This window comes from Perna viridis, chromosome 1 (assembly GCF_037379345.1).
Source record: "Perna viridis isolate PV_CMFRI_1.1 ecotype Kerala chromosome 1, ASM3737934v1, whole genome shotgun sequence".
Lineage (NCBI taxonomy): Eukaryota > Metazoa > Mollusca > Bivalvia > Mytilida > Mytilidae > Perna > Perna viridis.
Genome location: NC_142445.1, coordinates 50,635,639 through 50,653,709, shown reverse-complemented (window position 1 = coordinate 50,653,709; position 18,071 = coordinate 50,635,639). Strand labels below are relative to the sequence as shown.

Genomic DNA, 18,071 nt, shown 5'->3' with positions numbered 1-18,071 from the left:
ATCTTGCAGTTCTACACATATTAAATAGTCTTAATATCGTTACACGCCCATGTCGTACGAAATGTAAACATCACATATATGACATGGAGTATGATCGGCAGCGGAGAGATATCTTAATGCAAACTTTGCAAGGAGAATAACCCGCGGAGTGTTATTTTGGTAGCTATATGTTGACATGTCTATCCTGGTTATGTAATTTGGTTGCCGACGATCTCTAAGTCAAGTTCTGTCTATAAATAGACTTCCTTGACAAAAATTGTTACAGTCACCGGCCATCTCATGCGTATGAATATCTCACGTGACCTTAGAAGAAACGTTTCTGAAGCTGAAGGTACGAGATCACGAATATAGTTCCTGTTTTTAGTGTGTTTCTTCCTGATTTTTGTTCTTTGCTTTCATAAACTCTATTGCTTAGTATTTACTGCAGAAATGTAGGACAAGGATCAAATTTACAAGGGATTTTTTTTTTCATTCTGTAATTTTATGTGGAAGTTGTGACGTGGTCCTAAGAAAGAAGGTCAAATTTTAGGCCATTTGGCAGTGGTCACTTTTCTTGTCTACGGGGTCTCCGAAACAAAGTTACTAAAAATAAAAAATGATGGTGAATATTTTTGGCACTCTTATAGAAATCTTCTTTTATACATGTTTCCATACTCAGTTAAAATCCCGACTTAAAAACATTATACATCGTTGTTTTTCCAAAAAAAGATGGTACACCTAGATACAAATATATAGTTCTTGGTAGAGATTCCTCATACTTTGTAAGAAATAAATCCAAATCATCTTTCAAATATACAGAGGAAGATGTTTACAAAATGCTGGAATTTTTAATCGACAACATATTTGTCCAATGTGGTGGACGTGTTTTTCAACAAACGGTCGGCATTCCAATGGGAACAAATTGTGCTCCTTTACTTGCTGACCTATTTCTTCACTCTTATGAGGCTGACTTTATAGCTGATCTGATCAGAAAGAAAGAATATCGTTTGGCTAGATCCTTCAATCTCAGTTTCCGCTATATGGATGACGTATTATCTTTAAACAATCCTAATTTCGGGGATTGATACATCGCATCTACCCAAAAGAACTTGAGATAAAGGATACTACAGACACTGTGAAGTCAGCCTCATATCTTGACCTACACTTAGAAATCGATGGTAAAGGAAAACTATTGACCAAATTTTACGACAAACGTGATGACTTTTCATTCAGAATTGTTTACATTCCTTTCGTCTGTGGCAACATCCCTTCGGCTCCTGCGTATGGAGTGTTCATATCACAACTCATACGTTATGCCAGAGCTTGCCGAAACTACGCAGACTTTTTGTATCGCGCTAGAACTCTAACAAATAGGCTTCTGGAACAGGGTTATGTTGCTACAATATTGAAGTCATCACTACAGAAGTTTTATGGTCGTCATCATGAACTCGTGGATCGTTGTGGTGTATCCATCAGCACCATGAAAACTGATGTATTCAACGGGTCATGGTTTTCCTTTCCTTGTTTGTCTACCCCGGACTTGACTTTTTATGAGCAACTCGGCGGGTCTTTCTAGAAATGCAGAGGACGCTTACCTATCGGTGCACCTGGTCCATGCTCCCAGTTTTAAGTGGAGTCCGAGTTGCTCATTTACTTTTGTTACTTTGTATGTATGATTTTAGTTACTTTGTTGTAAATGTCTGTTTTCCATGTCTGGTCTTTGTCCCTGGATTACATTCTTTTGATTACCGCTATAACCTTTGTTACCTTGATTACTTTTCCATACTGGTGGTTTTATTGAGTTTTGAAGCGGTGGAATTTTTTTTATATGTCAAAATGGGTCTGTTGAAATGCACTACGAAATTAATTGTGTCCTCGTACCTGAAGGGGACGCCAAACGGGAATAGTTTTATTAAATAATGTGGGTTACTGCACGAAAGCACTCCCTAATGTAGACACAATTCTTTCATTACAGATTCTATTTGCGAACAAGTTTTGATTATCTTGAGGGAAAGAATGGATATTTTTTTCTGTATCTGTACCCCCGCTAGTACCCTCGTGTCATCATCCCCCATCTTGGATTTCTCCAGTTGAGCATCATGACAAATTTAAATATGTTCTTTAATTTGCCTGATAATTTTTAGATATAGACTTAAAATAGCGGAAAATAGTATTTGAGAGACAAAGTTTTATATATTTTAATATTTTTATCTGCCAGTCAATCCGTTAGTACAGTACTTCCGCGTCACCCCTCATTCATCTCAACAGACGAGCATCATGTCAAATCTTCTATATTAATCCTGTTTAATTTTTTACAGCATTGATGTACAATATTTGTAAAATGTTCTTTGTACTCTGTTAGTTTATGATAAATAGGTATGAATCTGTCATGAGCTCATAGTCCTGATAATTTACCCCTTTTTGTCTGTGTAATGTATATTATATTCATGTTACAAACTTAAGAACGTTTGAACTTTTTTAATCAATTTATGATTATGCAACAACAGCTAAAGTATATGTGCATGCTATACATATATTGTATGTACCAACAAATACTTGTAATATGTATTCTTTTTCCGACGAAGTTATTTCCAGAATGAAATGTAGAAAATTATAAGAAAAAGAACAAATTTTACTGCGTTGGCTATCTTTTTATTAAAGATAAGACTTGTTTACAATGTGTTACTTGTAAACAGTACAAAAACCTAGTTTCAATTGATGTATTCATATCATTGTTTGTCATATTAATACATATACACATATTTACAATTAACAACACATGTTGAAAACTGTGTAACGTACTTGTTTTTGTCTAAGTTTAGAATAGATAGTAAAAATGTTATTCACCAAAAGTTTTCAGTTTCTGTTTATTTAGAATATTTTGACAGCATTGCATTTAATAGGGATGGGACTTGCTAGTTATCTGATTTAGCCATTAAACAAATATATGGGGTCCATTAGTACTGAAAGATACAAGTTGTTTGAATGACATGAAAATACAGATTGTTTCTATCACATCTTGAATACCCTTTTTGCGTCTCTCAGGACTGCTCCATTTTATGACTCTGTTGGTAACTCTATTTAGTAGAGGTGAAAGAACCTTGGTTTTGGGTGAGCTACTATGTTGATGCTTTGGTCTGATTGTATGGTCATAATTCATTTTGAAAGTAATTAGACACCAACAAACGGCAAATTTACATGCTTTGACACAGGGACACAGGATTCAACAGTGGTTTAACTTAAGAGTCTTTCTCCAAGTATGACTAAGAGAGAACTTGGAGCTGTATAAATATTTGCTTCAATTCTATGATAAGTAAAACAAAAGCTATGTAGTGAAGTGATATGAAAAGGCAAAAAAAAGTGGAAACATGGAAGAGTGAATTAACTTGTATATGTGTATTGTCCAATCTGTGTGTGTGAAAAGTAAGAAAGAGTTGTGTCATTTCCCCCCATTCGTCTTTTCAACTCAAGAAGCCATGGCTGCTCAGCTAATAAACGGTCTTTGAATAAAAAAAAATCTTAAAGATAGAATGGTAAAAATATTACTCTCCCTAGTTTAAAATATTACAATCCTTTTTTACGATTAGAAATGTGATTGTGCAGTAAGAAACAGAGCAAAATATGAAGGTTTCATTGACTCAGTACTTCAGTACTTTGATTTAATCAAAGAAGATCGATAGCTCTGATCTAATTATTTTTCGCCATTACTTCCGGTGATTGCCGACAGGACATTCACCTGGGTTAAAATTATAGATCAACCTTACTGAAAAAAAATAGCAATAACGGATACACAGTGTCGTGTCTTGTTTTCATTTCATTTCATCTATTTCTTGGTTAGTTTTCAAATAAATAATGACCATATTTAAGCCACATTATATCACAATAGGTAAATTTCAAGAGGGTCCTTGCGTTATATATTCGAACTTTTTTCTTTTACGGCTTGAGTCCGTCAGTCTTCCTTGCCGTTGGATAGCCACTTTCGCTTTGCAATCAGATTTGTTATTGAGGAAGCGGCCCTTACACCACATGCGCGGATTAAGGTCACCAGTAGTCACATGCATACGAATTTATATAGATCGATTTTTGTCTTGCAAGACAATAAATATATAGACACCTATTTCATGTATTTAATGCATTTTATGTGTGGATATCAAATAAAATTATACAGGAAAAGTAAAAGTTAGTTGTAATAAATCAAAGTTAAGGTATATTTCAAAAGAAACAAAAAAAAAAAAAAAAAAAAAAAAAATACGAAAATGACAGCTAATGCATCTTTAAGACATATTGTAAATGTCATTGTCAACGAGTGTTTTTAACTTGTCGAAGTTTAGTTCGTTTTCACCATCAATCCAATTAACGATATAGATGTCTCTTATGATGTGACCTAATTGGACCGGAAATTGATTCACGTCAATATCTCGTGAGATAACTATGATACGCTGAAGAGTTCTGCAGAACTTTTCGTACATTGCACATCTTATTTCGAATGCTGACCACTCCCTTTGATTAAACTGTTCTGATACGATGAACACAATGTTTCTGCTGTCAGTAATTCCTTCCGAGATTGCAATTAGTGGGAAGTTTCCTGGAGCAACATCACGTTCTTCAAAGAAAATTTTCAATCCCCATTCCCCCTGCATTTTACCTATCAAGGTATCATTTGCCCACGTTAAGCTGTCTTCAGCACAAGACAGATAAACATCGTACTCGAACGACCGGATTTCTTTTTCTATGGTGCGTTTGAAGAATCGGAAAATCCACAATGCTATTCTCCATCTGAAATTGACTACTAATGCAATAGGTATTGAAAATATCACGAATGCAACTAACATAACGATACCGACACGAAGCCAGACTGGGGCATCACAATCACTAAACAGTTGATTGTATTCTTTATATACCTCCTTGACTTTGGCTATTGTACCATTCTGCAGTTGACATCGAAAGAAATTTCTTTTGTCGAGTACTACTTTCGTTTGAAAGAGCCATCTTATAAAATCTCTATTTTCACATGAACATTTAAAGATGTTGCCGAACAAATGTAGTTCAAATGATTTCATTTTTTCTCGCTGTCTGTCAAAAAATCCTCGTAGAGTGGAATTAATAGTTAGTATTACATTGTTTTGAAGGGTTAGGTGTGTCAGCCTGGGCAGTTCTGTCACAGATAACGGTATTTCTCTCAGTAAGTTCCTCCGTATATCAAGAAACGTCAAATTAACGTTTGATTGGAAAAAGCCTTTCGGTATTCTCCATAGCAGGTTGTTTGAAATGTTCAATTTTCTGATAGACGGAAATAAAGAGAAAATATTTTTTCCTTCATTTATTGTTTGACTCAATCTAGCATTATTTATGACGACTTCTTTTGTCGTATTAAAGAGACGCAAACCAATTCTGTCGGCATACAGCCATGAAGGAATTCCAGATATGTCTATAAATGCAATTTTATTCTCGCCACTGAACGATATTTCTGGAAAGTTTGTCATCCTGTAATAGGATAAGTTCAGATACTCAAGACTTGTTGCGTTTAGAAATTTCAGCTTGTTTATAAAGACCCCGGCATTAGTAGATGATAAAGTCACATTTTTCAAACGCGGCGGAAATGTAATGATGCTGTAATCTTCATTGTTGTTTTGAGGTTTCCTATCTCTTTCAATAGGAAGTGACTTTTCTGACCCTGAAAACTCCAAGCTGGTGAGATTGATAAGTTTTGTGAATAAAATTGCAAGTTCCCTCCCTTTAAACCCATTTGCTACGCAAAAATTATTGTTTTGAATTGTAATAGAACTGAAACATTCAGGGTAATTGGATACAAGGAGAGAATGTGGCTCGAAGTCAACTATTCCATTATTGTTCATGGTTATGTGCTTCAGGCATATGTTTTGTAAGTTCTGCATCATTTTTCTTGTAACTATTACAGCAAAAGGATTCTCGATTGGTCCATTACAGAGTCCACTGTTTACGTTTAACAAATCTATACGCTCCATCTTCTTTCCTCGAAATGGATAAAGTAAAGTAAAGGCCTGTTCTAAAGTAAGGCAACAACTCGATAATTCCAAAGAAGACAAATTAGAGAATGGCGATATTGCATTTGCCTCAACAGTTTTCATTATTGTACATCCAGAAATAGATAAAATCTGAATCGGTGCATAAACTGTAGAGAATGTATTATTTTTCAAGTGTTTTAATCGACAGTTTTTGAATTCTAGTCTTTCTAATTTTTTCAATTTATGAAACTTACTTTTTTCAAAGTTTGGTTGAGGAACGAGATCAATTTTGAGTTGAACTAAATTTTGTAGATCCCCAAAATAAGGATAGGTTATTTCACTTTGCGGATTTATCATATTATCACTTAAATCGAGAATTTTTAATTTTCTTAGTGGAGAAAACACATTCGGGCAAAACGATGAGCTTATATTAAGTAGGTTTTTCCTAAGTGAAAGAGCTTCTAATTGTTCCAGACCTTTGAAAACATTATCTCCCAGCAATACTATGTCATTCCTGTAAAGGTTAAGACTATTTAGAAAACTGTAATTGCTGAAAACTCCATCGGGAATGTTAGATATCAAGTTTTTCTCCAAATTAAGTGATATTATATCGCTTGGTAAATCGGATGGTATTTCACTCAAGTATCTCCTTGAACAGTTAGCAACTCTGTCTGTAACAGTACAATTATGGGATTGGTTCTCGTTAAAAAACATGCAGAGGACAGCCCCAATGTGTACTAACCAACTTTGCATCTTGTACTAAAAATAATTTGAAAAAACTTTAGAAACTCATTAATTCTTCAATATCCGAATGCTGTTGGGCAGTTAGATTAAAAACCACCCTCACTTACCATTACACCCTTATAACTTGTGTATTTTTTTTTAACTTGACCTATGTATTAAAGGCGTAGTTTTGTCTGACATGTGGAAGGTTTCAAAAAGAAAAACATACGTTTTTGAAAGTTCATTTTCTTCATTGTATTTACTGACTATTGCAATCTGACGAAGAAATGACAACAGATTTTTTATATCATGTTCTCAATTCATTTAAAAACATCTTACCACGTGAACAAGATGTAATACTGACAAATTATAACTAAAAAGAAAATGTAAAAAAGTGTACTATACATTTATCAAATACAATCTTCCTACATAAAACGTGTACAAGCAAGACACATTACCATTACCAAGAACTATAAACAGACTAAATATAAATAGCAAAATTCAAATACCAAGCTTTAACAAAGGTAAAATTGTACATATTTTTCAAAAGCTTGAAGACAACAGAGAGCACTAATAAAGGTAAACTAATCAGCAATCTCCGAAACAGAGGTTGTGTAGCTCAGTTGTCCCTTTGTTTGATTGACAGGAGATACAAGGACGTATGTTTCGGAGATACATTACGGTTTTCACATTGAAAATACACCAACATATTTATGAGGTCTTGAACGGGTTTAGTCTCGATGCCTTCTGAAGTTCATCAGGAAGACTTTTTCAAATCTTAGGGACTAAATATTTACGGATGTTTTGTTGTAGTCACTCTAAGAACTTCTGCTGAGTTTATGAACTTGAAGTTATAAGAGTTGTTTTCAAGATCTTAGGGAAACTCTGGGTTATCTTTATCGATAATTTCAAGGATTTCAATTGATGTTGTTCTTATATGCACATTATTTTTAGAGATGGTAGCGGATATCTCTTGGCTAGCTCTATCATATATCGTAAAGTTTTTAGTATGAGGTATTGGCTCAGAAAAGAAATAGCATGTAAGTGGATACAGTAATCTCATTGACAAAACAGATCTTGTAACATCGAATTCATATTTATACAGCATTACACAATTAATAATAGATACTGAAATGTTTTTTTTTTGCATATTATTAAAAATAATATTCGTTTTTATTTGCATTGCAGGATAAAAAAAAACAACATATAGTGTGATGATACAGGCTATATGTATGTTGGGTACGATTACGTCGTAATTTACATTAATCCTTTATCCCTATTCACGTAAACAAGTCATGCAATTCGACTTTGTTTTAGATGTTCTTTTGAGGCCTACCCGGAAGCGATTGGTAAACTCAAATCAAATTTAGATTATGTGAAACTATAAATAAGTCAGTGACGCACTGTTTTCCAGCAGACTTCAAAATATTTAATATAAAACCTGATCAGCGAACTACGATGTTATCAACAGATATATGAAGTAGAAAATATCATACAAATTAAGTTTAGAAAAATATTAAAAGTCGAAAGTGATGTATAGATATAATTTAAATAGGTTTCACAAATCGTTTCTCCCCTTGAAAAGATAATCAATACCACTAACTAATATAAATATGTGTTAATTGGAGCAATAATAATCACCAATATACCCGGTAAGTGTTTATATAAGGTTCATCACCACTTTTTAACAAATATGACTTCATTTCACTACAATTGTGTCTCTGACTACAGTACAGACCTGTGCACTTGAAACATTAAAAATTGAAATCATTTTTTGTTTTAAAATATCACGAAAAAGTTCATGCAAAAACCAGGTAGTTGGTGGCATATTACAAATTTTGTTTTCAAAATTTGTCATCTATTTCATGTTATAAATGTATTCCTTCTCAGAGTTGATTAACTCATTTTCTGAGCCATCGATTGTCGATTTTAAATTTTTTTTTATACTATTCATCATTCATAGGATATAAAGATTAAATTGGAACAAATAAACCAGTAGGATAAATTTAACCACGTGTTGCCCATACCATAGCATCTGCCTGATTTTTACACGGATAGTCTCTTAGAGTATTTAATTTGGTTTTGTTGTGCTTTTTATCAATTCTTCGTAGAGTGGCAAACTAAACAAAATAAAGATGATGTTGTGAGATTTTCCCAATACATTGTATATATCTAAGGTAAACATTGACATGCTGGTCAAAAGAAGGGCAATATCCACCTATATACAACACGTGATTTGAACTGAGTGTGTAAATGAGTGGACCGTATCAATTGAATCATTTGGCATCTCCAACACAGCACAGGTCAGGTAAGTTTTTTTTAAATAATTTTATACTATTCAGGGATATCTGTCGTCCAGGAAGTATCCATAGACCATACTGAATATATTAATGAAAATATTTTTCGTTTTGTAAATTTAACTATCAACATGAATCCTTTAAAGTGAACTCGAATTTCGAGTTATCAAACTACAAGTCACCTGGTCGCAATTCTGTTTCCAAGGATCAAGTAGGTTTTCTTTTTTAAGAGATAGTCCTTGTTTCTAGATACAATGATACAATGGATACAATGGCTTATATTTAGTCAGAAGCAAATTTGTAATGCAATGAAGCACATATTTGAGGAAGGATAATGATAAATCTTACATAGAAAAATAAAATGCAATACTACTCACCAATATTATTGTGTCTTAAGTAAAACAGTAGTACTAAGAAACATGGCGGGTGCGTTAAATAGATACATATCACTTACCAACATAATTCTGTGTTAAGTCAAGCAATATTAGTCTCTGACAAAAGTGTGTATTAAATAGAGCAATATTACTCACCAATATTATGGTAATTGTACTGAAAATTCTCAACCCCCTTTCGATGTTGTGTTCCCAATTTAAATGTATGCAGTAAGAGAAAAATCAGCTGCATAGCATTTTCCGTAAAAGAACATGGGGCGACTTAGCTTATAATGATACTTAAACAGGAACTAAACGCGACAGCAAATTAAAAAATCCCAAAAACGTCCGCCTGATGAAATGTACACCCTGTAGTACCGACTTCCTGGTGTGTTTGATATTGTTACACAAAAGAAAACTTTATTGTTAACAAGGTTACTAACGTGGCTTTCAAATAATTCTGTGGAGTAGAACATTTTAGTTAAATAACACTATAACAATTAAGTTAGCACTCATAGGTGGTATTTGTAATACATGACAGGCGGAGGGATTTCTTAACGTCCTTCGCTATTGTTTGGGGTTTCGCACGGACGGTGTAAAGCATCGAAGCGTTTACACAGTCCCCGGGCATAGTCAAACCTGTGAATGTGGGTCATGGTGTTAAGGAAAATTATAATTATTTGTCATGTGACCACGTTTATTCATTAAATGCATTGTCATGTGATTTCATGTTGATCCGTGCCCTATGATGATCCAATTTGTGATTTGCACGCTATACATTATACAGCCTACAGCATTTTCTGAATCTTTGACCAAGCAAAATACTTTTTGAGATAAAAACAACACTTTTCAGTGTATGTAAGACAGACAGGTATTTAAAGGTATTGGTGCATGCAGGCAATTGTTGAGGAATCTCCAAGGCTGAAAAAATAATGTTATGTTTCCGAACACTATTTTTATTTTTTTTTAAATTCTGAAATGAAATAAGTGTGACACCTAACTCAGAATAGAATGCAAACACAATCTCCAAATTCTAAACATGTACATGTGTGTGGATACTAACGCATAATGACCTATAAGTCCTTAAAGCTGCATTAGCTGTCATTTTCTTATTTTTTGTTTCTTTTGAAATATACCTAAACTTTGAATTATTTCCACTAAATTTTACTTTTCCTGAATAATTTCATTTGATATCCAGGCATAAAATGCATTAAATACATGAAATGGGTGTCTATATATTTATTGTCTTGCAAGACAAAACATCGACCTAGATAAATTCGTATGCATGTGACTTCTGGTGACCTTAATCCGCGCATGTGATGTAAGGTTCGCTTCTGTAATAACAAATCTGATTGCAAAGCGAAAGTGGTTATCCAACGGCAAGGAAGACTGACTGACTGAAGCCGTAAAAGAAAAAAAGTTCGAATGTAACGCAAGGATCCTTTTGAAATTTGCCTATTGTCATATAATGTGGCTCAAATATGGTCAGTATTTATTTGAAAACTAATCAAGAAATAGATGAAATGAAATGAAAACAAGACACGTGCTAACCTGTGTATCTGTTATTGTTATTTTTTTTTTACTAAGGTTGAAGTATTTTTAACCCAAGTGAATGTCCAGTCGGCAATCGTCGGAAGTAATGGCGAAAAATACTTAGGTTAGAGCTATCGATCTTCTCTGATTTAAAACAAAACCGCTGTTTTCACAATATTCTGCAGGTATTATCGACATTTATTGCTTCATTTGCTTTACCACAAACTTATTTCATTGAATCAGCAACTTCAGTAGAATCAAAACTGATCAAATTTGGCAGCTAATGCAGCTTTAACAATTAACAATTTAACAATTTGAGAATTAAAGCTAATTTTCTAACATCTATCAGTATTGAGAACGACGATCGTCGCAATTAGTGAAGTAGACTAAAGTTGTACAAAGACGGTAAGGAAATTTGTAAAAAACATTAGAACGAGAAACGATAGAGATCACGTTTAATTTTACCATCAATTGTCCCAACGCGTTTGTTCTTCCTAAAAGAAAATACCAACATGGAAAACCTAATTTTCTACATGTGTATTCTCCATTAAGGAATTGCCTTTACATTATATGAATGGCTTTTAATGTGCATTTAAATAATAGTATATCAGTCAAAAAAAAATTTTTTTTTTTTTACCTACTAACTCGTATGCGGGTCAGAAATTGAAATAATGTTACATCATTGACATTTCGTGTTTAAAGCAAGAGGCATATTGAGAACCGACGTGGTAGTATTAGGCTTTCCCTTTTGACCGATTTTGTTGTGATTTTAAGACTGAAACTTGAAAATTGTGGCTCGTCTTTCTGTTCGTGCTCCCCGTTTCTGCTTATGTAGGTAGGTTCTGTTGTGTGACTAAATTGATTCTACTCTTCAAGGGTTCTCGAAATACTCGAAAAAGGTGTATACATACTAGCACATGATATAGTCGTATTTTCACAAGTGGTTTACTGGTACATGTATGTTATAAATGTACCTGTTCACTTAGATATATTTTATATTGAAATATTTGTTTGAATTTATGAAAGGCCAAGACAAATATCTTATGATTATGTCATTTTAAGCATGTAACCGGGAGTGGTTCTAGGAAATAAACACAGTTTCCCAGTAGTTATTTATTGTATACAGTAAACAAAATAACCCTGTAATAACAATAAATACAAATTACAAAAAGTATAACAACTTAATCATATTATGCATATAAAATAGTTAAAATGCATTATAGGTATAATAGATATTATCAGTACTCAGTATTCACAGTAATGTATCAAACTTCTATAACGGTATAGAATTCATACCCTGGGTATCAGTAATAAGTACAATGTATGAATAATGTTAAGCAGCATAAACATGTGAACCATGATTTAACCATTATCATATCAATTCTAACATGAATAACTTAATGCAAAATAAGCAATCTAAGCTTATTACATAAATACAAAAATATGAACTAAGTACCTGTCTATGGGACTAAGGTTATACAACAATACAACCGTCTTAATCACTATAGAAACAGGTATGTATATCTAAAATGTTATGGATACTCGTTATAATAAATACGCATAGACTATACCTATGTGAGCACAATATACAATTGTAGCACAAAATGAAAATGTAATAAAATCATAATTGTCACATTAACCTTTTTCGTATTAATTAACTTTTATGACTCGAGCTTTAAAAATAAGATAATCAATGATTTAAATAGGAACAAGTTCCCATTTGTAGCATTTCTCATAAAACAAAGCAATCTACTTCATAACTCCACAAATTTACACAAATAAGTATCGAGAAGAAGTAAAATATAAATACCTTTACCTGATGTAACAACCGGTTCCAAATAACATAAATCCAAACAATGATTTGTAGATATGTTCCACAAAAATATAAGAAAATATCAAAGTTCAATATTACTTCAACACAATGAAAGAAAATGAAAGTATCTAAATTCCCTCCAAGACGTTCAACCAATCAAAAACGCTTCTCACACCTCATGACCCATACAACCAATGACTACTCTCGGATACCACTACATCACATCTCAAAGCTAGCTCTGACATCTCTCACACACTAGATCTAACCAATCAGATCACTCGCTCAGACATACATCATACAATCTTATGTCACACCTAAGAGTAAAATTACATCAAAAGTAGAATGACCCTATATAAGTCACATGACCAATGCATGTTCATTTTATACCTATACATGTAGTAAAATAATATAATATAATATAATATAATATAGTCAAGTTAGCTTGAGATCACTTTCATGGTTTAATATCAAAATCACTTCAATAGTTCTTGGTAGAGATTCCTCGTTCTTGGTAAAAAATAATTCCAAATCATCCTCCAAATATACAGAAGAAGATGTTAACAAAATGCTGGAATTTTTAATCGACAACATATTTGTCCAGTGTGGTGGACGCATTTTCAACAAACGGTCGGCATTCCAATATTTGGAACAAATTGTACTCCTCCACTTGCTGACCTATTCCTTCACTCTTATGAGGCTGACTTTATATCTGATCTGATCCGATCAGAAAGAATATCGTTTAGCTAGATCCTTTAATCTCAGTTTCCGCTTTACAGACGTCGTATTTTCTTTAAACAATCCTAATTTCGGGGATTTGATACATCGCATCTACCCCAAAGAACTTGAGATAAAGAATACTATAGACACTGTGAGGTCAGCCTCATATCTTGACCTACACTTAGAAATCGATGGTAAAGGAAAGCTATTGACCAAACTTTACGACAAACGCGATGACTTTTCATTCAGAATTGTCAACTTTCCTTTCATCTGTGGCAACATCCCTTCAGCATCTGCGTATAGATTGTTCATATCACAACTCATACGTTATGCTAGAACTTGCTGAAACTACGCAGACTTTTTGTATCGCGCTAGAATTCAAACAAATAGGCTTCTGGAACAGGGTTATGTTGCTAGAAGATTGAAGTAATCACTACAGAAGTTTTATGGTCGTCATCATGAACTCGTGGATCGCTACGGTGTATCCATCTGCGCCATGAAAACAAACTTGCTCAACGTGTCAGTTTTCCTTTCCTCTTTCGTCTGCCCCGGACTTGACTTTTTATGAGCAACTCGGCGGATGTTTCTAAAAAAGCAGAGGACGCTTACCTTACCGGTGCACCTGGTCCATGCTCCAAGTATTTAGTGGAGTCCGAGCTGCTCATTTGCTTTTGATACTTTGTTACTTTGTATGTATGATTTTAGTTACTTTATGTTCTTTGTTGTGTATGTCTGTTTTCCATGTCTGGTCATTGTACCTGGATTACATTCTTTTGATTACCGCTATAACCTTGGTTCCCTTGATTACTCTTTAAATGGACAATACATATGTGCTTATCAATTAGTGAATTGATAATTGCAATGATTGCTTATACTAATAAAAATCAACCCTATCACAAATATGAGAAGAATGGGTTCCCGATTTACTTGCTGAATACATGTAATGAGTAAAAATTTCTCGGACCGTAAACTGATACTGTTTCAGTAATCACTTTTTCGCTCCATGTCCTCGCTAGAACCGAAGTACATATTTGAATATTATTTGTATATAGAATATAGTTGGATGATCAGGTGTTCTCTAGTACAAAACTTGAAATGATAAGTTTATAGTACATATTTATAGTATAGTTGATTTTTAGGATGTTTAATGCTTTTTATTTTGGTATACTGTCGTTTTTCTTTTTTCATTGTTGTTGTCAAAACGTTTGATAAATAAATTAAAACATACTCCAATCATTTAGCTGATAAACATTTGTCTACTTTTTTAAACAGTAGGACCAAGATATTACAGAAAAATAAATCATAACAAGAAAATAAACTTTTCTTAATTTGCAAATGCGTCTTTACATATTTGTTGAGAAAAGAATAGTTTTCAACTTTTCTAAGTTGTTCTCCTTCCTTCTGTTTTTCATTCCAATTTATAAATGTGACGTCATTTATTATTTGACTGAGTCCTGATGGAAACTGATCATCCTTAACATCCAAAGCGATAACAATAATACGTTGCAAATTCCTACAAAACTTTATATTTAACTCTATGAATTTCAAGGATGCCGATTTCTCTTTGATAAAAGTTTTTTGGTAACAACAAAGAGGATATTCCTGTTGTTATGAATGCATGAAATTACTGCATCTACATGAATGTCCCCGGGGAGAATATCTCTTTCTTCGATACATATCTTCATTTCCCATGACATCTCAATTTTCGGAATAAAAAAAATCTTTTACCCATTTAATGCTATCACGAGCGCATGAAATGTCAACGTCGTATTTAAAGGCGTACTTATTTGTTTTTCTATTGCACGTTTAAATTGGCGATACATCCACAATGCGATTCTCCATCTAAAGTTCACGACAAAAGCAAGAAGAATTGTAAGTGACCCAAACGCTGCAAGCATAATGATGCCAATCTGAAGCCAAATTTCAGAGCTGCAGTCTTGAAATAAATCATGGAAATTCAAGTATACATCCTTTACGCGTACCTTCGATCCATTTTGTAGCCGACATAACAACATATCCCTTTCGTCAAAACTAATTTTTGTCTTATAACGCCATCTTATGAAATCCGAGTTTTCACAAGAACATTATATGATTGAACAGTTTTAACAATTTTGGGAGCTGCGAGATCCGTTCATACATGCATGAACGACCGGAAATAGCTGTTCAATCCTTATAATTTTATCCGACAGTCAGTTACCCTCTGAGAGTCTCAGTCGGTTATATTGATACACAGTGTTTATGTTTACGCTTCAATACACAAACATTTCTTTGCACACGTATGGCTAACTAAGGGGGTTTTTAACGTCCTTGACTACCCTGTCGGATCTCCCAACGACGGAAACATCATCGGCTGCACAACAACGGTAAAGGCGTCATGGACGAAGTGATAATTGGCATTGAAAAATACGAGATGTAAACAATTCAACAGGAATATAATTATTAAGGAAATAAAACAAGGAAGAAGGAAAACTACAAGGTTTTTTCAAGGGTTCAGTCAGACTCAGTTATAAGTTTCTTTCCTCGATCTGAAAATTATTCTCTGTATACAAACTTGGCCGATAAAATCAGTGTAATAAAGTATTCTTGCGGTTATATGATGACGTTCAGTTCGTTGCCACACTTTTTCGAACTACCCGGCCGCCATATTGGTTTCAAGTTGACTGGCGTTCATGCATGTATGAACGATCTGGCGAAGTTTATGCATGTATAAACTTTCTGACAACGACGTTCTCGACCAATCAAAAACGGTTATAAGCATGAAGAATCTCATGATTAGAATTATTTGAACATATTATTTATCAAGTTTAACTGAAATCTACCAATTTCTAAATGTTGAGTTAATTGACTCTATTACGTTGTGTTCTATTTGCATATTTGTAAACTATGATAGCTCTGTTAGTGATAAAGGTATTTTTGCGAATAAATTCTTATTAAGATTAAAAAAACGTAGCTTTCTATTAGATACAAAACTTCCAGGAGGTAAAACACAGAGTAAATTGCTTGAAGCATCAATACTTTGTGCAACCGGAAATGAACGAAAATTGTTGAATATTGTACCCTTTCTTGATGGTATGTCTCAAATCGGCGTTTTGTAAGTTTAATGTGACTACTTCTTTGAAAGACTCTTGTTGTACTTAATTCTTTTGTCCTTATCTTTGTTTCAGAAAATTCAAAGCAGGAACGATTGATCATTTGTTTAACCAACGCTGCTAACTTAAAAGAAGATTTAAATCCATTTAAAAGAGAAAAGTGATTTTAATGGAATGTAATCGATTCAAAGCATTGTGGATATATGTAAGAGTTATCAAGGTAACCAAGGTTATAGCGGAAATCAAAAGAATGTTATCCAGGGACATAGACCAGACATGGAAAACAGACATACACAACAAAAAACATAAAGTAACTAAAATCATACATACAAAGTAACAAAAGCAAATGTAAAAAAGCAACGAATTTTCTATGAAATCGACGATACCATTGTGAACAAATCTAAGTTTCTTCAAACAAATCTTCTGTAAATGTTGCATCATTTCAGCGTTTATAATCACAGCATCGTGTCGTATTATTGACCCTTTACAAAGACCTTGATTGACGTTTATGAATTCGATACTGTTCATTGTCCGGTGTTTAAATGGGTACAAGACACGTAATACGTCACACACGTGAATACACGAATCAGATATCCTTAAATTAGCTAATTTTGGAAATGGGCGGAGGAAATCTGCTTCGGTGTATTGTACATGCGTACAACCGGTTAAGATCAATGTTTGAATCGATTTATGCAAATCGTGTGTAAGAGGAATTAATCATAAACTTAATTAGCAGTTCTGCAAGTCGAGCGTTTGTAATTTTGTCATTCGATGAAACCCACAGCTATCGAATTTTGGTTTTTCCACTAAGTCAAGAATTAAATAGTTAAGCTGACCTAAATATTCCAAATATAGATAAGAGCGACCATTATTCGTATTATTTGCTTTGTTCTTCAAATCTAATTTAAAAAGATTTTGAATCTGGAGGAAAAGATTTTTTTCAAACGATAATTCAGAAATAAGTTCATTATCGCAAGGGGAAATTAAATTTGTCCAGTCCTTCAAACGTATCAGACTTTAGATTATGTAATCGATTCATCCCTAAATTTAGCCCAACTAAGTGTTTGTATTTTTTAAACACACCTTCAGATAAATTCGACAATTTATTTTCTCGCAAATTTACACATGTGATGTTCTTTGGTAAATCCGAAGGCACGGATGTAAGCCCCTTTGAAGAGCAGTTTGCATGTTATCCTCTGCGCCTAAATGAACAATTGTGTGTCGTTCCTAATACAATTACCATATATAAGGACAAAAATGATCGTAGAAAGTTCATCTTTGCCTGACGAAAAAGAGTTTGAGAACTTTAGAAGCGTTCTCTTATTAAATATATACTGTAGATAAAAAACGTATATTTTCATTTGTTATGATAAGTAATATAACTAACAAAGACCGGTGATTAGAGCTCACTTTGTTATGTTTCAACTCACTCCATAAAACCATATAGGCAACTACTAAAGTCATCCAGATAGAAAAACAAAATAAGAGGTGCTCAATAACATCATGTAATAAAGGGTAAGTGAACGTTTCATTGAATTCCAGTTTTTGAGAATTGGTGGATTAGA

The 18,071-nt window shown here is 33.5% G+C and overlaps 3 protein-coding genes across 8 annotated transcripts in view; 1 reads left to right on the top strand and 2 right to left on the bottom strand.

The window, feature by feature from the left end:
* LOC148629223 (uromodulin-like) overlaps positions 1 to 9,725 on the bottom strand; it is a 22,068-nt gene extending 12,343 nt beyond the window's left edge. For 3 of the 5 annotated variants that reach the window (XM_088546410.1, XM_088546430.1, XM_088546421.1), the window contains exon 1: positions 9,514 to 9,724. The gene's annotated coding sequence lies outside the window, so the exon portion shown is untranslated. Of the gene's footprint in view, positions 1 to 9,513 lie in introns of all 5 variants that reach the window. The other 2 variants (XM_088546396.1, XM_088546405.1) reach the window with 1 other exon arrangement.
* On the bottom strand, positions 4,093 to 9,427 carry LOC148629224 (toll-like receptor 4). Its single transcript, XM_088546365.1, has 2 exons — positions 9,361 to 9,427; positions 4,093 to 6,722 (listed from the first exon to the last, which is right to left on the bottom strand). The coding sequence occupies exon 2, from the start codon at positions 6,714 to 6,716 to the stop codon at positions 4,254 to 4,256; it is 2,463 nt and encodes an 820-aa protein (XP_088402491.1). The 5' UTR covers positions 6,717 to 6,722; positions 9,361 to 9,427; the 3' UTR covers positions 4,093 to 4,253.
* Positions 8,247 to 18,071, top strand: part of LOC148629222 (acetylcholine receptor subunit alpha-type acr-16-like) — a 24,303-nt gene continuing 14,478 nt past the window's right edge. Inside the window, exons 1-2 of one of the 2 annotated variants that reach the window (XM_088546386.1) lie at positions 8,247 to 8,338; positions 8,864 to 8,994. In XM_088546386.1, the coding sequence (XP_088402512.1) occupies positions 8,940 to 8,994 (55 nt within the window). In that variant the 5' untranslated portion in view covers positions 8,247 to 8,338; positions 8,864 to 8,939. Of the gene's footprint in view, positions 8,339 to 8,773; positions 8,995 to 18,071 lie in introns of those variants that run through there. The other variant, XM_088546377.1, reaches the window with a different exon arrangement.